Below are 23,987 nucleotides of genomic sequence, written 5' to 3' on the forward strand. Positions count from 1 at the left end.
CTCATTTCATACAATTCAATCCTGTAAGCTTTAGCTTCCATCTTTATTCTTCCAAATATACTGATTCTGTACAATTCTCAAACTGCATGTATGCTTTCGCCAACACAATTTTATAGCACAAGATGGTACTGCGGTGAGTCCTTGTTCACAGTTACGTCATTGAAGGCTATAGAGTCTTTTGAAGGGGCGGCTCAGGCAGAAGGGGCAGGGCAGGGGGCGCCACCCATGCACACTTGAGTCCAAAATGTTATAGGAAGTACTGTATAGATGACTTACAAGAACAAACATCTTGTTACTAAGGTCCCCATCCTGCAACTGGATCCATCACTTCAGAGCCCTGTGCCCAGCAAAGCCCCATTGCGGGTCTTGGGGGCACGATTAAATGGATTATGTGGTTGGAAATCTTTGCAGAAGGCTCATAGAGAGACAGTAACTAATGTTCCCATCTATAGGTTGGAATAGGAGCATGCTCCTTGGTTGTGGGTGTTATGATCACAGCATACATACAGAGGAGAAGATAAAACAGAGGTTCCAGAAGGTTTCAATGTTACTGTACTTTATTTCTTAGAATTCAGAATGATAACCCACAAGAACCCCAGAACAGAGAAAGACAACACAAGCTGCTCCCTAAAGCAGGGAGGCACAACTCCCCCCCATCTTACTCTGGGCTGACTGGCTGGTTGCAAACTGACTGCTGCTAGACCCAGATTGCAGGCTTCCCTACAGAGCCCCTAACATGCACGCAGGACCAGGAAACTCCTGAAAACATGAAATAATAGATCGTAATTTTAACAGTTTTCAAAACACCACAGTGGTGACACTTTTATTTCCTAAACTCCTGCAAAGGACTCAGCAACTTGGTTACTTAAGCTTTATGCAGGTTTCTAGTACTACAGCTATAGGGAAGTGGAGCAGAAATCTCCAGTTTAGCTTCAACTAGCTTATTTAGCTAGCTCTTCAATTTAGCTTATTTCAGTGAGTACTTACTGTAATGAAACCTCACTCTAAGCCATATCTCTTTAGAATGCAGCCTTTTATTCCATTGGTTGTCAGTTCCTCTTCTTTCAGGTTACGGATGAGGTGGGGGAATAGACTGTAGGGAGAATCCCTGACTTCCTGTATTTCTACATCTGCTCTCTTACTGGGAATAAAGCCTTCCTGGGCTGCACCCCCATTGCCCTGTCGCATCCCCCCATATGAACACCACTACTGACATTATCCTTTAATGAGCATTTGTCATCTGCATTTTAAATCAGTAACATATTTACATAATAGACTTCAATTGACTTGTTTTCATACTGACACAAGAAATAGGGTTGTTTTAACAACTCACATCCTTTACATTTGGGGGGATTTTAATAAAGAATGAACTTCTGGAACCAGAGAAATGATAAATAAAATGGGAGCTTTTTATTACAAGTCCTCATTTTGCATCTTCATATTTTATGCATCATCTATCCTGTCAGCATTTATATGAATCACAGAACTAAAATATATAAAATATTTACATCCAGTTAAAAGAAACTTCTTGAAAATGTCTTGGCTCAATTTCATGGAAAAAATGAATGTTTGCCTCTAGAAAGTCAGGAGGAATAAGAATGGTATGCTAAAAATATGTAGGTTCTTATCTGTATTTCAAAAATTACAGGTTACGTATATTGTCTTGAAAACAATCATGGATATTTTAAAATGAGGTGCTATCTTAATAATTTATTCAGCATAAATATATAACAAAGATATTAAATATTTTTGATTCTCTGATAGCCATGGGGAAAATATTATAGGCAGGGCTGGTAACACCATGTATTATTAATGATGGCTGACACTTCCCATTATAAGACCGTGTTTTCTGTTGCTTATAAATTTACCAAACTTTAACTGTTCAGGCTGAAATTTTACATGTCTGTATTAGACTTTTTTTTTATTTCAGCCAAAATGGTTCAGCCATTTCTGTGAATAAAATTAGGGAAATATATGTTGTTTTGTCTATGTTAAAAATGTCCTTTTATTATATTTTTTAAGAGCTCTACTGCCCCTATCATTTGGAAAATGGACTTGAAATTTGTCAGGGGGTTGTTTTTTGTGTCAGAGATATGCCTTTCCCTATCCTGAAAATCCACTCAAATTTGGTAAAGTAATAAGCCTTTCAAAATTGAACTTCTCACATGCTCAGTAGAGACTTAGATTTTAGCAGCTAAATTCCTGGAAGATCCCATTCACACTGGGCATGCTCCAGCCTGACACTGAGCAGGACTTTCTTGGCAATTGCATCTCTGGGCTGCTGTACGCTGTGTTGGGTCCAGGCACTTGAACTGAGAGCAGGGTCTCTTCGGTGCTCTCAGTGATTTCCCAGCCCCCTGGCCCAGGCAGGACTTTGCATTGACAGAGGAAAATGGACAAGATGACTGTATTATTCAAAGCCTTTTTCTATTAATAAAGCCTTTAGGTGAATATGTGAATTATAGCACACGTGAAAGATGGAGGGAAGATTAATGTTTTGTATTTCCTTTGTTAGGTTTTGTTATTTCCATCAGTCTTTCTCATCTTCTCTTGAACACTATACTCTCATTATAAGGACTTCCCTTGTGCTACTTAGTATTTTATTGCAATGTTACCTAGTCGAAATCTATGATGCTCTAGTGGTTTGGTTCAGCTCTCACAATTTAGTTTACCAAGGAGCCATTTGTTCAGGGCTTTGTCTGTCTCTCTAGCTGTTCTAAGGCTGCAACATTTGCAGCAGCACATTTGGAAATTGACCTTTTTATGTTATTGTTTTTTGTTGGGAACAAATAAGAAATATGTTGAATGTCAACGCTATAACTGCAACCGTGGGTACTTTACACACTTGTTTCACGGACCATATGGTATCATTTTAATGGATCGGTATTGCTTGTGGTCTATGGCAAGTGTCAGGGCCGGTGCTATTACAGGACCTGATTCTGCAGGGTGTTCTGCTTTAAACATCCATTGACTTCAAAGAGAGTTGAGGGTGCTCAGCACCTCACAAGATGAGGTCGAATGTGCTGGATAGTTTTTTCATCTTTGATTTAAGTATGAAATCGGCATAACTCATCATATCAATTGTAATGCCACACATTGCCAGCATACAAAGGTACATTAATTTTCAGTGTAGTGTTTATGCCACGTCATGCACTAGTTTATATATTGGATTTAACTCAGCTTCGAATTGATTCTGTTAGCTCCTATTAGCAATTGGGGAGGAAATTTGCCCTGGGTCCATTTCAACCCAATGTATTTATAGCTTAGTGTTTTACATTTGTAATCTAACAATTGAATTAGTTCCATTTAACTGGGAGCAGATGGAATGCAATTATTGCCTTCCACATAAAAATAAGAAGCCTGTCAATACTCATTAAATATAGATCAAGTCAAGGGTTACTGCAACTTCTTGTTTTTTTCATTAACATACTTCAGTTTGAATTTGGCAATTAGAATTTGGGGAAATCATACAATCATATGCATAATGCATTTCTGGGATATCAACCTCGACTCCTACTTCTCGTTTCAGTTACTGTGAAATTTTGGGTTATGTAATTTATCTTGGGGGGTTTTTATTTTTTTAGCTACAAGATAAAATTGTTCCTGTGTAAGCACACTTGGAAGGTTACCAACATTAAAGTTCATGACTGAATGATAAGCACAGAGCCAAATGAGATTATGTATTAAAGAGAAATACACTGCTGCTATGATACTTTCCAATCTCATGACATTGTAGCCTTCGCATTCAAGGGTCATATTACATTTAATGAAATTGTAAGTCCTTAGAAGCTGTAACCACATTTCCCCTTGGGGAAGAATTTGCCCAGCAAGGAAACTGTGCTGCCAGCAGATTCCTAATAATGTTTTCAGACGATGAAGCTAATGTTACAGGTTTATGTTCCTTTTTCTGTTTAACTTGTTGACAGTACCTGGATCCATAGAAATTTCATGAGAATGACTAAGAACATGATGCACTGTATTATAAATAGGTTACTTTGCATAGGTATAATATGCATTTCCTCCTACCCTCCAGACTCATGTCAAAGACTGTTTAGATCTTCAAGGGTGGGATCTCTTGACAATAAGACTTGTCTATGCAAAAAAGTTGCACTAGTTTAAGTTAGGTTTCAGAGTAACAGCTGCATTAGTCTGTATTCGCAAAAAGAAAAGGAGTACTTGTGGCACCTTAGAAACTAATCAATTTATTTGAGCATAAGCTTTCGTGAGCTGCAGCTCACTTCATCGGATGCATACTGTGGAAACTGCAGAAGACATTATATACACAGAGACCATGAAACAATACCTCCTCCCACCCCACTCTCCTGCTGGTAATAGCTTATCTAAAGTGATCATTCTTCTTACAATGTGTATGATAATCAAGTTGGGCCAAGTTGTGCTGGAAATGGCCCAACTTGATTATCATACACATTGTAAGGAGAGTGATCACTTTAGATAAGCTATTACCAGCAGGAGAGTGGGGTGGGAGGAGGTATTGTTTCATGGTCTCTGTGTATATAATGTCTTCTGCAGTTTCCACAGTATGCATCCGATGAAGTGAGCTGTAGCTCACGAAAGCTTATGCTCAAATAAATTGGTTAGTCTCTAAGGTGCCACAAGTACTCCTTTTCTTTTAGTTTAAGTTAGGTGCGATTTTTAAACTGATTCAGTTAAGCCAGTGGAAAAAGTTTCGTGGACATTCTCAATTTGTTTTAAAACAAACTTATTTGTATTTAGTTTAAGTGAATTAGGAATCGATTAAAGCTAAGCGTAATTTTAAACCAAAATAAGAGTGTACACACAGCCCTTTTACACTGGTTTAACTAAATCAGTTTAAAACCTGTGACCCAAGTACCCCTTAATGGCAACTAGCAAGGGGGTTACGGGAATATCTGGATTCTGGGATGTACATTCTGGCTTGCCAAAAAAAGACATGTGAGGTATTAAATGAAAGCCAGGTCACACTGGTCCTTAGTAACTATACGTATATTTCACAACAATATTATGTAAGAAATTATGTGCATGTATACTGAAAATGTTGTTAAAGTCTGTATCAAGGCATTAGTCACCAGCAGAGGTGAAAAACAGGTTTTCCTCCAAACCAGAGGTAAGAAATGTTTCTCTCTGTTGGAATGTAAATTAAGCATGGAAGCTAACACAGTGAATACCTATTTACATACAAAGTCAAATATTAATAACGAAATGTGAAGTCAACAAGAAAAACAAGCCATGGGTGATTATCCTGTCTGAGTACTGACAATGAACTTTGGGGGTATATGTGGGATGCCAAGAAGACTCCCCCCCACTCTGAACCAAATGTAAATAAATTGGCAGTTGGTTTACATTTATGAAGATGGTCTCTTAGCCAACCTTGGTTGAAAACACTGAAAAAGTCTAAGGTCAGATAAATTTCTTTAGACAGGAGTTAACCTGATAGTTATGTTTAGTGTCTGGAAAGCCTGTTATGGTTTTTATTGATATGTAACCATTTGTTTCCCCAGATCCTTACTCACTGTCTCCTGAATTTCTAACCTTTGCTGTATCCTTATTCATAGGGACAATAAGAATATATCTCAGTGCTGTGGTGTTAAGGAAAGTGCTGGTCCTGAGCTGAATCATACAAGCTGCTGTATATTCTGGTCCTTTGGGGCCAATAGGCCTGATATTTCTGTGAATGGCCAGGGTCAGGGGCTGAATACATCAGGAGAATGCTTCAAAGGGACTCGGGGATTGGGGTGCACCTATTGTTAACCTGCAAGGCAAAGTAAGGGCTGGCAGAGCCATTCAAGCTCTCTCCTCTGGGCTAACAGGCTGGTGATGTTAGGGAGCTGACACTCAAGCACAAGCAAGAATCCTTCACACTGATGGCAGGGGGTTAACAAGGTGACTCAGAGCTCTGGGTCCTCAGAGAACCATCACATAACCACTTTCAGTCAAACAATGGAACTTTTTCATGCAGACAAGGTCATGTGTTTTTCTTGGTTCACTTGCTCTGTTCACACAGCTTGTTCGTATCTTTGCTTCTGGTTTCAAGGCAAAATATTTCCGTTTTCTTCAAGGAATCTTCTTTCACCCCCTCTTCCTTCTGGGTCCCCATTTATTTCATTTGCAGGACTTCAATCCCTTTCTAATACCCCTGTGAAGGAGTATGTTATCCCTTCAAGGGCATATCTACACAACAGCTGGGAGTGTGGGCAGACATACTGCACTAGATCTGTTGAGCTCGCACCTAAAAATAGCAGTGCGACTGTTGTGGCACAGGTGGTGGTGGTTCGGGCTACCAACCTGAGTACCTACCTGGGAGGCAGGAGGGATTGTAGCTAGCTCAAGCTATTTTTCAGTGCTAGCTCGAGCAGAGCTAGCATGTATATGTTTACCCATGCTGAGAATTACACCTCCCAGCTGCTGTGTAGACATACCCTAAAGAACAGGCTGGAACCTATGGCAAGGACAGCCTGGGGTGTAATCAAGGAGGCCCTTCTCTGCTCTAGGACAGGGCTATTTAAACAGGAGCAGAAAGCTGGGACAGAGAGAAGGGAGTAGAAGCTGTCCTGGCTGCAGCAGGTGGTGGTTTCTCTCCCAGGCTGTGGGAGCTTAGCCTAACCTGACTCACACTTTGTTTTGTGACCTTTAAGTTAGGGAGCTTTGAACCAGGGTCCTGAGATGAAGACCTTCTGAGCTGCTTGTTATAATTGCTCCTGCCCTGGAGCCTTATGAAATGGGGCTATGCTATTTTGTTAGTGTATGTTGGTTTCTCCTTGCCCTGTGCTGTTAAAGTGAACCTACTGCAGCCCCAATTGGGGAAAATTAAGGCAGAGCCACACCGGGGCCCGTGGGGATGGCCCATGCCTTTACACCTCCTTTTGTCCCCATTTTCCAGGACTCTATTTCTCTCTTTCTATATTCAGAGATTTTGCAGTGCAGTACGTTGTCTTTGCTCTTTTTCAGCTCCTTTATAAGCCTTCACTTTCAGAATGACTTTTTCTCTGCTTGTGCACATTCTCAGAGCTGTGGGAAAACATGCATTCTTTTGTGCTATGTCACATACAGGGATGGCTGAGTTTGTAGAGCTGATGGTGAAAAAACATTTCACACCCACAAAAAAAACTTCAGCAACCCCCCCCGTTTTTTGGTCAAAAGACTCATTTGCAATTTTTCAGATTTTCATCATAAAAATAAAAGACCCAAAGCGGGGGGAAAAAGATTGGCAAAAGCCCACATAAAATCCTTAAAAAGGACATTTTTCACTGCAACTTCTATTTGAACCAAACACTGTTTTTCATCATACTATGTATATTAATGGAAAATGTTCAAGTAGCTGAACTGGTTCTGATCAATTATGACCGGTCTCAGATTGCTGCTTCTTGCTGGTTTCTAGCCTAACATGAACCTTCTTTATAAAAGGGATGAGATAAGAAAGAAAAAATTCACAGCCTTCTGCACATGCTTTCCATGGTGTTTACAAAAGTTATCTTGAGTAGATTGCATTCAGTAGTGGAGGAAGACCACCTGGACAGTATCACCAAAAGATGCAGTTGGCTGTGGGGAGAGAGGGTTTAAGAGGCAGGAAAGTGCTTCATTTGAGAAAGGTAGCTATGAGTTTGAAAGGTAGTCTGTTTTTGGAAATACTGTGGGAACATCTTTGCTGATCAGAGATGAGGGGAATGGATATGGGGAGATGAGGCTGCTGAGTGGGGGGCGGGGGAAGAAAGTGGGGATCAGATCAGATACTTTGGGATGATCGGGCGGAGGGGATGGAAAACATAGTAGTTGAAAGGTATAGATAAGAACCTGAACTTTTTGTGGTGTATCTGAACATCTAATCCTTGTGACAATTTGGCTGCTATTATGCATTATGAAGGTCTGACACATATTTTAATAAACCTTCAAGTTCATTCACTGCTATTAAATCACTCAACTATTTACAAAAAAGATAGATATGTCCTGGAGTTAAATGTACTGCTTGGAGACACGCGCTAAAAGAGAACATATTAGCTGTTATGATCACAGAGGGAAAGTGACAAATTGTATGGACCTGGATCAGAACAACTGGAAATTGCCTTCAGGCAGATTTCAAACCTAATTATAATAATGAATATCTACCCACAGTGCTGGATTTCCATCATTGCAACAATACAAATTTGCATTGCTATAACTGTTTGCCTTCAGGCAATGTCTAAGATTTTAGCACTAGACTTTGTCCCCCAAGGTAAGATTTCTTATATTTATGAAATGATGTTCCTCATTGTAGTGATTTGTATCACCAGAAGATAGATAACATTGGCTCTTCTTCCTTTGTAGGATTTGTGTCTCTGGATCAAAGTTATAGTGATACATTGTGTGGTAATTCTGCTCTCCAAGGAGGATCTTCATTTTACAATGGTTAGCTGTATGTGGGATGGTGGTTGCATTCTGGCTCGATGTCTGTCTTCATAGATATAGGAGTAGAACCTGGAACTTAGTTTCTAAGACATTGTGCCTCAGAAAATATAACCTCTTTATTTTAGTGGGACCTTATTTATTTATTTCCTCAACAGATTTCAATATTAATTTCAGTTCCAGCATATTCTGCAGGAGGTTTTCCACCCTAGAAGAAACTTTTTCCAAACCAAAAATATACAAATATCTCCGGGCGGAAAAATTTAAATTATTTTATTTGTTTTAAAAGTTTACAGATCATTCAAATAACAAAAGAGAAAAATAATAAATGTTTGTATCTGCAATTATAGTTATCCCCTATTGGTTTTTCCTGGGAAGGGTTGGGGGATCAAAAAAACATTAAAGAGTTTTTTCTTGCCTAAATAGCTAGGGGAAATATTTTCCATTTTGTTTTGGGGTATCTTTATCCCATATTTGCTCACTACAATTGGAAGTTGGTGAAGGAGAAACCCAAGATAAAGATATCCTTGCTGGGGTTTTGTGATTGTTTTAATTCTGTCACAATAAATGGAACACCCCCAGAAAAGGGGCAACTATTTCCCTGACAGGCAAAGCCAGAATATGTGATATCTGCTTGCAGGCCAGAGTATGAAGCTATATATGGTGTATCCAGCAGTCTTCTTCTGGTGTCACTTCCATTGGTTCAAATTTGGTGGGTATGTAATAGAGTTTGTGGTTTCAGGTGGGAATAGACTGACCTGTATTTCAAAGAACCTGAAATCTGCACAATTAAGTGTTTTACTTTTGGGTTTACGATTGATTTTATAAATGATTTCTCTCTGTCTACTGCATGAGATAAGTATTCAGGAGAAGGAGGACATTGTAAGTAGGGAGTTTTTCATTGTTTCAAAGGCCTTCCTTTTGTAATGAGAGTTTCTAGCTGTGCAATATAGGATGGAAGTGCTTCAAGTACTAATGAGTTGTAGATAAATAAGTGTGATTGCAGGGGACAGTGGCATAAACTGTTAGTGGTGCCAACAGTCATCTTTTTTACGAGTCTCATGATATATATTTATCTTAAAGCACCAACTCCTGGGGGCTTCTCCATGAGAATCTTACAGCCCTCATGGTTGCAGAGAAAATCTTGAAAATGTGACCATTAAAGACTCTCTAAACAGAAGGCAAATAAAACCCCCAAATTTATTATTTTTAAAAATCGTGATTTGTTTTTGTTGTTTTGTTTTTTTATTAAAGTTAATCTTATGGGCTTAGAACAGTTGAGGTTGGCAATACTAGTGTTACACCTTTCTTGTTCTAGGGATAGGAAGGGGGGAGGGGTGACAATAAGGAGACAACCTTTGATCTCAAATTCTGGCATGGCTGATGTCCTGTGTGTTGCTCCCCAGGTGGGGAAAATGCTGCGTGGGGAGGAGTCTCTCACTTATGCTATGAAACCAAATTGTTTCTGTATTTATGCTGATGGAGACTGCCTTTGTTGCTAAGGAACATTTTACAGTGCTCTAAGTTTCAGATTTTATGACTGAAGTAGGGCGTCCTTATGAACATATAGAAGACTTATTCCTATGCTATAAGCTGTCGCCTATTCTTGAAGATCTTTTAAAAAATGCTTCCAAATGTCAGAGAGTTCTCTAAGTAGGATGAACATTGTCACATATTGATTTTAATTTGCAGTCAGTGTGATAAATACTTAATTATGATTAAAGGTAAGGGCAGAACATCAACCTTTTGTAAAGTCTGAGACAGATAACATGAACATATTTTCTAAATGGACATTGATTCTCCACTTACCATTAAAGCATCAAGGTGGTGGGATTTGTCAGCTAGGCCTGTGACTTTAGATAAAGAAATTCTTGTTGAAGCATGAATTTATGTTCTTAATTTTTTTAAACATGATTTTTCTTAATGCTCAGGAATGGTCCAGAATTCCAGGCTTTGAGGCTGAAGTTCTCTGAATAGTCATAGAGCGGGTACTGCACCTGTGTGAACAATACAAGCTTCCCAACAGAGCTAAGCTAAGCTAATGTTTCGACGCTGGTATGGTGAGACCATTTCTAAAGGAGGGAATGCAGTTTCATTTCTGTGATCTTTCCAGTGAGACTACAAGGGCCAAATGTAATTATCACTTGTGATGGCATTTTCAGTAGCGTGGTCACTTGACCCCTGGGAACACCCACTCATTTCACAGAGGCTACTGAACAGTCTTCAGGTGACAGTTATATTTTGTCACTGTTGATCTGGGCCAGACTTGAAAAGCTCAAGATCCCAAATCCCTAGCCCGTTCCTCTGCTATGGCTATGATTAAGGGCTTGTCTATATGGTACATTACTCCAGACTAGAGGGGTGTACAGTCTAATGTGTACTAGCGCGTGTTAATGTAGTATTGTTTGAAACAGGACAACATTAACACACATAAGGGGCCTTCTGGTGCATGCCAGTGGGGTCCACACAGGGCATTTAGTGCACAACATGCTATTGCACTCTAGAATTTACACCCCTCTAATGCAGACTAAGGCTCCGGGTAGACAAGCCCACAGATTTGACACACAGTGCACTTTGGGGAGCTGAATCTATGGACAAAGTTATCCAGCTCTGAGAAGATATTGAGAACCAATGCTTTTTAGGTATGGAATACCTAATATAAACCCAAATGTAATACTTGTGGAGTACAATAAAGCTATTGGAATCAGAAATGGAATGGTGTTAAAAATGTAGCTAGTTCTGTTTGTATTTGTATAGTTGCCAACAATTACTTTATGCTGATGCTTAGAGAGCTGTCCTAGTGTTATTTCACGGAAGAAAGTGCTACTTGTAAAAGACAGAACTTCACAGTCTGACTTCACACCAGGGAGTGCACTGCTTTCCAGAACAGTTCAAGATGGGACCATTGACTGGCTCAGAATACTCTGGCAAATCAGGATACAGCACCTACTTGTATCTTCTGTCCTCCAATCACATTTCATTTCAAATGATCCAGCAGATCAGAATGTCTGGTTAGGCCATCTGGATTATTTAAATTTTTCATTTACTTATTGGAGGGGAAGAAATAAACATCTACATAATATTGCTGCTATCAGCCTTGTTGTGTGCTCACCTTCTTGGTTCTCCTCAGCTGTTTTTCAGAGAACAGTCAAGTCTGTAGCACAAGGCTGCTCATTTAACTGCAGTATATATGTGACTGACTAAAGTAATAAAGAGTTACAATATAATACTTTTTTTCATGTGGAGAAATTTCACAATATGTAAAAGAGAAATAGGCCCTAAAAATGAAGGGCTAGGTCCTCTGCTATGCTGAGGAGCACCTTGTAAAGCTCAGAAAAGAGGGTCAAAATGGCGCAAGGTCACTTTTGCACTCCTCAGTCCTGAGCTGGCTGGGTACAAGGTTACTTCCCCTGCATCGAGGCTGCAGGCAGCTCTAAGTTACATAAGCTGTTAACACCTGCAAGGGCAGTGTGTAATTTGTAATGAAAGAGGTGCTGGGGCTGAAGCAGTGATTTACTTTCATATCGAACGCAGCGAGCCCAAAGGTGGCGGGGCTGTGAACTGCCAAGCCTAGAGGTGCTGGGGCTCAGCCTTGGCAAGCCCTGGCACAAATTAAGCACTCTGCAAGGGACAAAATATAGCCAGAAATCATCTGGGCATAAAGGTAGCCATGGTTATGTCCCTTACATCAACTGAATGGGGAGGAGATGCCATAGAAGCTTCTTTTTTGAACTAGATGATCTTCCTGCAGCACAATGATCTTTCTGTGGCCAGTAACACAGGCTTTAGAGCTGCTTTCTGCCACAACAGTCTGGCATAAAGCAGCCACACACAGCATAGGATTTGAGCTGAAAATTTAACATGGGAGTTAAGCTCACTTAATATTGTGAGCCTTTTCAGAGGGCGGGTTCCAAAAGTGGGAGGTCATTGAGGGGCAGTGACATGGTGGTTCAACTAGTAACACTATACCTAGGTTGTGATAACAACCATCTTGGGTTCTTGCTTTGGTTTTTTCAATGTTTCTTGACAAACAGATATATTATTGTGATTGCTGATTGTATTCCCCCTAATGGCCACTAATATTCCATCATTCTGGTCTGCTTTGGCTGCCCATTCGGGGGAAAAATAACCTGTGAAGTGGTAAAAGATTTTCAATGTGAAAATAATTTTGTTATTTGGCAAAACAAATCCCCCTGGCATTTTGTCATTTAGGATGTCAGGTTATTATGCTGAATTATGTTGAATACATTATATAGCTACATGACTCACTTAAATGATGAGTACTTAAGACAGCATATTGTATGTTACTGCTGAAAATAGTTGTATCTCTAGTGACAGCACACTTCATGGCTTAGCAACTGAGATTAAATACTGAGAAGATATAGAGATAAATGTTGATGTAGAATGTTATAAACCTGTTGGGACACAGTGATCTGAAGACCACCCCATTGCTTTACTAATGATCAGGGTTATAGCTGTTCAACTAGGTCTTTATTTCTGAGGTGAGAATGACTAGTAAAGAGGTTACTAAACTGCGGTCTGCAGGGCATTGCTGTTTGGCCACGGAGATGGCTGGTCCTTTACTTCTGGTTCTCCTTGCTTCTAGGTACTAGGTCATGTTTAACTCTCCCCTTCCCCCCCCCCCCAAACACCCCCCCCCGCATTAACTTTTTCCCCAGTCTTACTTTTTCATATAAACAATTCCATATAAACATCACCACAAGGATATTACTGGGTCACCAATGGGAAGGAAGGTGGTCCACACAACAATGAATGTGTATGTAAAAACCTAGAGACAAGGTGGATGAGGTAATATCTTTTATTGAACCAACTCCCGTTGGTGAGAGAGACAAGCTTTCGAGCTTACACAGAGCTCTTTTTTGAGGTGAGACTACCCCTAACTGGAGCTGAATTATCTGTGCGCTCCAGGTGAGTGAACTTCTGCCTCACCACAGAATCTGATACCACTACCCTTATGTTAAACCTTTACAGAGATTAAAGACAGTTGACTCCTCAATCAGTGCTGTTCTTCAAAGGCTCTAAATGTGTAAAGGCAATTTGGCTTTGGCTATGAATGACTTGAATTTTATTTTTTAAGCTTGGTGACTTCTGCAGGAGTGAACAGTGATCTATGGAAACAAATCAGCTAGCAACAGTGGCGGGGTTAATTGGACTTCTGTTTATAAAGCTAAATGTCATTTTGTCCACATTTTTTCAGTTGATATAGACTTAGTTATGGCTCATTTGCGCCATGTACGCTCAACCCAGTACTGCACTGCCCCAGGGGGAGAATACACATTGCTGCAATGTTTCACGAGGTCCAGCTCCACTGGACAACACATAGGGGCAGGGGAGCCACAGCTAACTCTCATCTCCATTCCTCTCTGGTCCTGGGGCAGCAATTGTGCCTGGTCCTTGCATGGATGAGTGAAAAATTTGGTTTGCTGCTATTTGTGGGGTCATATTGTTCATTGTACATAGAAGGGTGTAGTTCAAGAAGATTATTTATTTGTTATTCTCTTGCTTACAGATATGCATTCATTCTGTCAGGGGGCAGAAGTAATGCCATGTGACTAAGGTGACCAAATAAATGTCATGAATAGTAAGCAGCCAAAGTGAACAGAATGTGCAAAAACCTGCAGGCTCACAATTGTTCAAATGAGCTATCTGGAGAATACGTGTGAATATCCAGTACATTTGCTCAAATTAGAAATGATTCACGAAGAGAAGGCCAAAATCAAAACAACCCGAAAGTAGTTCAATTGACATCATTTGAGCCTATATACAAGCATGCCTCGGTTACTGCATGATATGTGGATAGGGTATACAAATTCTCATTCTTCATAGACCAATCATTTGTCATCACTTTGATATTAAAATCAATGTTGAATTTATTTGCCACATCTCTACAGCTCATGCATAATGCTCTTCATAAATGACTTATACTTAAGCATTGCTGCCAGATTACTTCAAGAAAAGGCACAAAAGGCTTCAGGAATATTGCTAACTGTCTGATTATACTATGTGTGCCTATGTTGTTTACTTATCTGAAATTTTTGCCGGTCATTAGGCAATAATTCCAATCAATGAGTTAATGATATACCCTTGTCTTACATAGTGATGCAACAAAACAAGCCTGCTAGTCATAAAAGAAGTGATGAAATTTAGTTACATATTTTCCAAGGACACACTGATATATGGCTCAAAAGTTACTTCCTCACACAGAGCATATTTCATTAGAGTATCAATCTCTAAACACGAGCAACTCTAGAAAATAAAGTTTTAAAGCAAAATGTGTAAGCATGGCTTTTTATGGACACTTCTTGGCCAGTACTAGATTGCTGCAATAGTTCTCTTCAAAGTGGAAGCCTGGATGGTAGCGTATCCAATGAACAAAGTCAGCTTCTGTTGTTTGTGGTGTTCTCTCACTCTTCTAATTGTTCAGCCATCCACAGGACATGACTTCCAATGTGCCAATGGATCCTCTGTTCCACCAAAGGAAGCGTGCAATTTCACCAACCAGTGCGAAGACAGCAGTGATGAAAAACATTGTAAGTAGCTCTCGGTAGGCTTCATCAGAAGTGAAGCAAAGTTTTTTGTAGTACAGTTAGCACAGTTTGATAGCTTTATTTATAAAATAATTAGTAGTGAACAGAAGGGCACAGAATTTCATTTGGATGAAACTTCATGGAATTGTAGTTCATCTATTTTTTTTCTTTTACCCAAGTGTTACCTTCTTAAATTTCAATTTCTATCCAAATCTGTATATCTTTAATGGATTTTTCTTATTCAAGGTACGTCACTAGATGAAGCTTCCTCCCAACCCCACTTTTCTTTAATTCACAACTGCTTATTAGAGTCAAAATGTATTAAATGTTAGCTAGATACGAACTTTTTTTCTGGAATTCAGGTCTGCTCTAAAAATAATTTTGTGAAAGAATTTTGGTAAAAATCTTTGTTGCAGGTCCATGACAGTTCAGTAATAAAGGTTTCCATTTTGTTCCGGTACAGGAATAGTGGACAAAGTAACACGGCTAGAGCTCACACAACGTACTAAGTGAGCAAACAAATACAAAAAAAGTTATGAACTTATAGCTTTGGCTTAATAACTTGAGATGTCATCAATGTTTCTGAATGTGGCTGTGGTCAACTAGACCTAAGACAGCGATCCAGACAATCTGACTCCACTCAAGCTGGCTGCAAATTACCTAGTTGAACTGAATTTATAGCTGACATTTACCTTAGCTATAACATTAAGCTACGTTGCAACATACGTATAACAATGCCCAGCACAAGAGTCATGTTCCTTGAGAACCCTATTCCTGGAACACAAGGAGGAGTTTGGATTTCCTGAATTTTGTGAGTTTTAACGTGAAAACTTAAATGTCACCAGGTGCTACCAGAGACTACCTTGTGGCAGTACCTCCAGAAAACAGATGTTCACGTTAGCAGGTTATAGGCTTAGAAATGTGTATCCTGCAGATATAACCCACTTCTGTCTTCCTGCTCAACCAAACCAAAGGTTAAGCATTCTGTATGCAGTATCCTGTTACAACAGACAGGATTATGAATTACCAGGCAGAAAATTAAGTCCACTGAACCCCCTCACAAATGCAGTGCCGCGCATGTATCTTGGCAAGTTTCAACATAATAGCAGTTTGAACACAAGGGATGTTTGTATGTTATGTCCAGCTATACCTGAAAAGCTCAGTTTGAGTATGTAGTATATATGGTCCCTGGCTGTTGTTTCCTCTACCGAAGAATATTTCCTCCAGGCAGATAGGTCACTGAAATACACTTTCTGCTACATTGGCAGAATGTACAAGAAAACATGCTTTTTTGTTAATTTCTATGGCAGTTCTTCACACATTCTCTTGTTCAGCCCCATGCATAGTTGTGCTACAGGAGAATCATTCATGTGAAAGCAGGAGAGGGAATAAGAGACTCAAAAGACTCTTCTATAAAAATTCTTTCACAGGAGGCAGGGAACAGATCTAACGAGAAAATAGACTTGAATTTAAATTAGAGATGGGAGAGCCACAAAATTGGAAAACTGGATTTCAAACAGAGTTTCGGAGCATCTGAATCTAAGGATTTAGATCAGATCTGTCTACATGGGGAAGCTATCGCAAAATAAATTAGTGTGTGAATTTAAAATGCAATACTTATTCCTCACTAGCTGTCAGTGCTGACACTCTTATTCCACACCAAAAGTGCCTTTGTGAGGATTAAGCTAAACTGCATAAAGGGACTTTAACATGGAATAAGTGTGTCCACATGGACAAAAGAACTATTCTGGACAGGTTCTATGTGTAGACAAGCCCCAAGTGTTAATCGTAAAATTCAGATCCAGATCTGGGTTCTGATTTTGAAATATTGCCCTGTTGTTGCCCACTGACAATTGGGGCTGTTCAGATTCAGTGTTTTTATCTGAGCTAGTCTTTTGCTTAGGCTCCAAAACTGCACTCTGATGTGAATGAATGGATCCCTGTGCCCATGCAGAGCTCCACTGATTTAATTTGGTCTCCATATGGGAATAAGAGTTTTAGCTGCATGAATCAGATTGTAGGAATGGAACTTCAAATATTATACTTTTATCACCATTTTGGTCTCATCTTTTCCCTTCCACATCTGAGCTGTTTGTGCAGGAGAGAGAGAGTGGAATAAATTGCATGTATATTGTATTTAAGCTGTGAGCTTCTATTGCAAAATATTCACTAGGGGGAAAATGATAAAACTGCTTTTTTTTAAAAAAAAAAAAAATTGCATTCCCAAGATAGCACTCTTTAAAATAATATATATATACACACACACACAGTAGGTGTGTTGGCTAAATTTTTAATTCTCCAAAAGCACTCTCAAGGAGCCATTAAAAATATACACATTATTTTCACTGGAAGTGTTTGTCTTTGTTGGGACAGTATCTTCTGATCAAAAATTCTTTAACAGTGTGATGCAGTGTCTCATATTTCTAGCAAGATTATCAAAATTAAATAGACTCAGTTGAACTTGAACTGTTTGTTTCTCTGTTGAGATTTAGACAGATTTTTTTAACTTAGGGATGGATTTCAAGACCTTGTTTTGTTGTTAACACTGCAAAACAAACACTGAGAAAAATGTGTCTAGAACAAGCCACACATTTCTTCCTCCTCCCTTCCACTCCCCAAGCAGTAACTTTTATCTGCGTAAATTTATCTTCCAGCAAATTACATTGGACAACTTTCAAGTTAGATGTTCTATGAAAATAAATAGAACCGATCTTTTAAAAAATAATCGTGAGTGATCAAGAGTTTTAATTTAAAACAAAAGAACTGTGCTTCTTATTCTAACTTGTTGACATTTTAATTTGGGTTTTCAGCTATGGGAAATCTCTTGAGATAAGATTGAGTGTGATTCAGTTTATTTCATATAATAAGGCAACTATGCTCCAGCAGTGTTTGTGATAATGAACCATTGACATGCTTTTCAGCAAGATGTAGCACAGTACCAAAGATAAAAACAGCAGCAAAAAATTAGCTGCTGGCTCAGCTAATCTATACATTAATCTACACCACAAATGCCTAAGACAGTGCTGTCTGCTCCCTCTTTTGCACCTCATAACTAATCATTGTGCTGCATTGATGTGGACACAGAAAGAGAGACATACATCATAGTATGGTTGAATGCAGAGGAGGCAACTCTCTTTAAAACTATTACCCAATGATGGTGACTTCCCCCCCTCCTGCCCCTCAACACAAATGACCCAGCAGGGCTGTTCTGTTGTGGACCAAAACTGGCACCAATGGTCCTGGCTTCTGCAAACCTGAGGGTGGTATGAAAGCCTCTCCGGGACCCTGACTGAAGCCAGCCATGATCCATTCCCTTCCTCCATGCTGGAGGTAGGAGAGACAAGATGAGGGGAGCCACATGCTGTGTGAGACATAGGAGAGACCCTCTCACTGCGAATTGTCATGCTGGGGACCAATGCCCAAGCAGTCCATTGCGCTAAAGGGACTTCAAATCTTGTTATCGCATCAGCCCCACTGGAACTCACTGCAGGAGACAACAGCAATCAGCTTGGGTATCTGTTGTATTTCAAGGAATCCCTATTGAGGTTACAGGGACAAACCATCCCGATGTGTCGAAAGAATAGTAAATATGGCAGGAGACCAGCTTGGCTTAATGGTGAAATCCTTGCGGATCTTAAACATAAAAAAGAAACTTACAAGAAGTGGAAGATTGGACAGATGACCAGGGAAAAGTAAAAAAATATTGCTCGGGCATGTAGGAATGAAATCAGGAGGGCCAAATCACACCTGGAGCTGCAGCTAGCAAGAGATGTTAAGAGTAACAAGAAGGGTTTCTTCAGGTATGTTGGCAACAAGAAGAAAGCCAAGGAAAGTGTGGGCCCCTTACTGAATGAGGGAGGCAACCTAGTGACAGAGGATGTGGAAAAAGCTAATGTACTCAATGCTTTCTTTGCCTCTGTCTTCACAAACAAGGTCAGCTTCCAGACTGCTGCACTGGGCAACACAGCATGGGGAGTAGGTGGCCAGCCCTCTGTGGAGAAAGAGGTGGTTAGGGACTATTTAGAAAAGCTGGACGTGCACAAGTCCATGGGGCCGGATGCATTGCATCCGAGAGTGCTAAAGGAATTGGCGGCTGTGATTGCAGAGCCATTGGCCATTATCTTTGAAAACTCGTGGCAAACGGGGGAAGTCCCAGATGACTGGAAAAAGGCTAATGTAGTGCCAATCTTTAAAAAAGGGAAGAAGGAGGATCCTGGGAACTACAGGCCAGTCAGTCTCACCTCAGTCCCCAGAAAAATCATGGAGCAGGTCCTCAAGGAATCTATCCTGAAGCACTTACATGAGAGGAAAGTGATCAGGAACAGTCAGCATGGATTCACCAAGGGAAGGTCATGCCTGATTAATCTAATCACCTTCTATGATGAGATTACTGGTTCTGTGGATGAAGGGAAAGCAGTGGATGTATTGTTTCTTGACTTTAGCAAAGCTTTTGACACGGTCTCCCACAGTATTCTTGTCAGCAAGTTAAAGAAGTATGGGCTGGATGAATGCACTATAATGTGGGTAGAAAGTTGGCTAGATTGTCGGGCTCAACGGGTAGTGATCAATGGCTCCATGTGTACTTGGCTGCTAGGATCAAGTGGAGTGCCCCAGGGGTCGGTCCTGGGGCCGGTTTTGTTCAATATCTTCATAAATGATCTGGAGGATGGTGTGGATTGCACTCTCAGCAAATTTGCGGATGATACTAAACTAGGAGGAGTGGTAGATACGGTGGCAGGTAGGGATAGGATAGAGGGACCTAGACAAATTGGAGGATTGGGCCAAAAGAAATCTGATGAGGTTCAATAAGGATAAGTGCAGGGTCCTGCACTTAGGACGGAAGAATCCAATGCACTGCTACAGACTAGGGACCGAATGGCTAGGCAGCAGTTCTGCGGAAAAGGACCTAGGGGTGACAGTGGACGAGAAGCTGGATATGAGTCAACAGTGTGCCCTTGTTGCCAAGAAGGCCAATGGCATTTTGGGATATATAAGTAGGGGCATAGCGAGCAGATCGAGGGACGTGATCGTTCCCTCTATTCGACATTGGTGAGGCCTCATCTGGAGTACTGTGTCCAGTTTTGGGCCCCACACTACAAGAAGGATGTGGATAAATTGGAGAGAGTCCAGCAAAGGGCAACAAAAATGATTAGTGGTCTGGAACACATGACTTATGAGGAGAGGCTGAGGGAACTGGGATTGTTTAGTCTGTGGAAGAGAAGAATGAGGGGGGATTTGATAGCTGCTTTCAACTACCTGAGAGGTGGTTCCAAAGAGGATGGTTCTAGACTATTCTCAGTGGTAGAAGATGACAGGACAAGGAGTAATGGTCTCAAGTTGCAGTGGGGGAGGTTTAGGTTGGATATTAGGAAAAACTTTTTCACTAGAAGGGTGGTGAAACACTGGAATGCGTTACCTAGGGAGGTGGTAGAATCTCCTTCCTTAGAAGTTTTTAAGGTCAGGCTTGACAAAGCTCTGGCTGGGATGATTTAATTGGGGATTGATCCTGCTTTGAGCAGGGGGTTGGACTAGATGACCTCCTGAGGTCCCTTCCAACCCTGATATTCTATGATTCTATGATTGCTCCCACCCTCGCATCAGGCATCTAGAGAGGAATCCACTCATTACTTGAGGTCCTCCAAGAAAATATCCTGTTCTGTGTTGGATAGATATACTCCATCCTCTCTAAACAGTTTTGGGGGGCTGTTTACTTCCCTTCTGGGAAATCACTATACCCCCTTGTCACTTTTATAAACTTGCCAGTTTCTCAGTTAACTGCTTTCTTGGCCTGGTGAGTCTTGGAAGGTCTGGCGACTCCCCACCAAACTTGTCTTAGTCTGAGCAGATCAAGACTATTTCAGGAAAAAGAGATGAAATGTGGCTGAAATCCCTCTTTCTTCTAATGATCAAACCAAGCTCTTTTGCTGTGCCTAAATAATTCTACCCCAAGTGAATAATGATCACATGCTGGGAATGGAAACAGCCTGCCATGGAGTGGATGAGTGGCACTAGCTGATCCCACAACCTTCCCTGATACCTCATGCAGGCAACCAAAATGGGGACTGTGAGCCAGATTTTTGCCAGATGCCTCGTTATACGCCCAATAATTTTTTTTATTAAAGCTAATGTTAAAATTATATAATACATAGGATAAGAAAAGAGTGTCTGTACATCTGGGTAGAGTGCTTAAATTACCCAAAAACATGAAGGTTGGTTGAAAAGTCATACAATATATACAGGACATAATCAACAATAACCCAAATAAGATTGATTAAATTTAATGATAGAATTTAGATATTAGCATCCAAATATTTGGGTACATGAACAGTTATGCAGAGAGTCGATTATGGAAAGCAAATATATCAATGAGTGAAGATGGACAAACAATGGCTCTGAAGCCAAAGGGATGACTGCTTTTAATACCTTCATGGGGCAAGTAACCTTTTCACCACTCTCATTCAGCACAATTTTGGTACCATGACAAAACTGATCTGCTTTTAATTGACAATGTCTTTTCCTTGATCCCATTGCAAGTTTCCTGTGGCAACACTTTGCTAGACTCATTGCTCTTTGAACCAGAAACTATTTCCTCCACACTGAAAATCCTCAAAAAGACCACCAGGAAGGCTGCTATAAATGGTACTGCTTTACTGACGCTATTGCAAACTTGGGGAATGTAAGGATTAAATCTCTTTTTGTCTGAATAATAATTGGTTTTCTGCAGTCTGCCCATGGTCCCACTGAACATGGCCAACTTTCTAGTAATCTGCGAACTACACACCCAGTGCAAAGATTGGGGAATCCCTTTATGGGATGGGCCATACGTGAGGTAGGCCTGGCACTTGCTGAAATCCATAAACTCTGAAAATCCTGCTTTGTAAATTTGGAATGTCCATGTGGCAATGGAGTATCATGCTACTCTGAACGCGATCAGTAATCAAGGTTGCACGTGGTATGAGGCATTGCTATTGTGTCCTTTCAGCCTGTGTTGCTAATTCCCAAAATCTGAAAGCAAGACAGAGCATCGATCATGGCATTATTAATACCAAGGACAGGTCAGGCTAGATGATCATAATGGTCCCTTCTGATCTTGGAATCTATGTTTTCACTCTAGAAATGAACTCACTTATGGAATCTGTTACCCCAAACAGAGATGGACACTAGGATAGAGAAAAACCCCACAAATATGATGTCCTTGGTGATTCTCTGGATGATCCAGCCACCTCTGAGCACATCATTTCCCTTGGAAGTTGTAACAGAGTATACAAACCTTGTACTGGTTAGGTGAGGGTTAATGAACCACTGGAAGCTCAAGCAGCTCTGCTTCACCACACCTACAAGATATGGCAGGGCCGGAGGAAGCTCAGCTGACTTAGCAGCAGCCCTGCGTGGACCACACACTTTCACATCCTCAGCTCCTGGAGGACACTGTGGCTGAGAATAGGGATTGCTCACACAAGCACAACAAATCTGAAGGGAAGGTTGGCTGACTCTGAACAATTACTCTGGTACTATTGTTAGTGGCTCTAACTATTGTTTGGCCATTGAGCTAGACTGCAGCCTGTGAGAGGCCCCTTGAAGGAAGGGAAGCCTGTCGTTTGTTGTTTTTCTTTTTTCCTTTTTGTGGGCCTTTGATATCCCAGAAGGGGTTGACTCCCACAGGACTCAGCCAGAGGACTGAGTCTTCCACAACTGGATCATCCTGACTCTGAGGACTTCAGGCTAGGGGACTACAGGGCCCCGTCACATCCCAACGGCATACTATAGGAGACCAATATCATGACAGACATACACTCAGAAGCTCATGCCACCATCCGTGTCTAAGTGGACCTGCAAGTCCACATCCAGCAATCACTCTGCGTGCCAAAATGATACCCTTTTGTATTCTGACAAAAACATATCCCAAACCTTTAGGTTCTCTCTCGTTTCCTTGGTCAGCCAAATATAGTGATGAGGCCTGGTAATACCAATTGTGGCTGCAGCTAGTGTACATTAAAATTACTTCCAGGAACCATAACCCTGCATGCAAAATTTAGATGGCCAGTGATAACCTGCAGCTGTCAGAGGCATGCTTTCTTGGTTGCCAGAATTATAGATAATAATTCTCACGATTCTGCCAATTTTTCAAAAGGGTGATGAGAAATACCCGCTGCGGTATCCAATTCCAAATGGGCATCGGGGCCTTTCGTGTTTTTCCTTGCTATTGGTGCTCTCAGACAGTGTCTGTTTCTGTTCTTCCTACAAAAAGAAAACCCAAGATAATGGGTGACTTCTCTAAGTCCGGATTCCCTGACCAGTGCTGATTCTAATGCAGAACTAAGCTTTTCACAGGCTGCGCAGGAGTTATAATTTTGTTCAAGTAAAATTGCCCAGTGAGTTGAAACCCTAACAAACTAAAGTCAGAAGGATGCACAGGCAGCAGTCTGAAGTCTGGCTTAATACCATTTTTTTGCTATCAGAGTTCCTTCTTCACACATCCTTATGTTCAGTGCAGGATTGAAGGAGGGACAGCATACCCCATAGGCAGCAGGATCAATAGCAATTGGGAATCCTGTTGGTACTGAAGTGGGGAGGGCTGGAGAACAAGACTCTCCCCTTCTAAACCTGGGATGGGCTCCCATACTGTGCCAGAGACAGCCCCAGCACTCCAGCAGTGGGTACGGGGCCATGGGGTCCCAGCAGTAACATCTCACCAATGGCCCCTGTGTTCCAAACTGTCTATAAGGAGGGATTAACATCCATAATTCCCAGAGGCATTATCACCAAATGGGGGTCCCCCACTGCAGAAGGGCTAGAACTGCCTCCACCTCCCCCAGAGCCTCACCAGTTGAAGCAGAGTGTAAGGCTGCCTCAGAAGCCCTCACCAAAGCAGGGGGTTCAGCAGGCTGTTTCTCCCTTGGGCACAGGTTCTTCCTTTCAGTGGCTGCTCTTGTTCCCCTCTCTCTGCATCCTCTGGAGCTTCTGGTCCCAATTCACAGTGACTAGGTCCTGAAGCTAGAAGTTCTTTGGCAGCCGTAATATGAGTTAGAGCTCCAGGGCTAGCCTTGGCAGCCACCTTCCTCA

General features: G+C 41.0%; 1 protein-coding gene across 1 annotated transcript in view; it reads left to right on the top strand.

The window, feature by feature from the left end:
* Nucleotides 1–23,987, top strand: part of MALRD1 (MAM and LDL receptor class A domain containing 1) — a 513,316-nt gene that overhangs the window by 101,881 nt on the left and 387,448 nt on the right. Inside the window, exon 2 of the mRNA XM_077808757.1 lies at nt 14,714–14,927. Within this exon, the coding sequence (XP_077664883.1) occupies nt 14,714–14,927 (214 nt within the window). The remainder of the gene's footprint in view (nt 1–14,713; nt 14,928–23,987) is intronic.

This window comes from Eretmochelys imbricata, chromosome 2, assembly GCF_965152235.1.
Source record: "Eretmochelys imbricata isolate rEreImb1 chromosome 2, rEreImb1.hap1, whole genome shotgun sequence".
NCBI classification, from domain to species: Eukaryota; Metazoa; Chordata; order Testudines; family Cheloniidae; genus Eretmochelys; species Eretmochelys imbricata.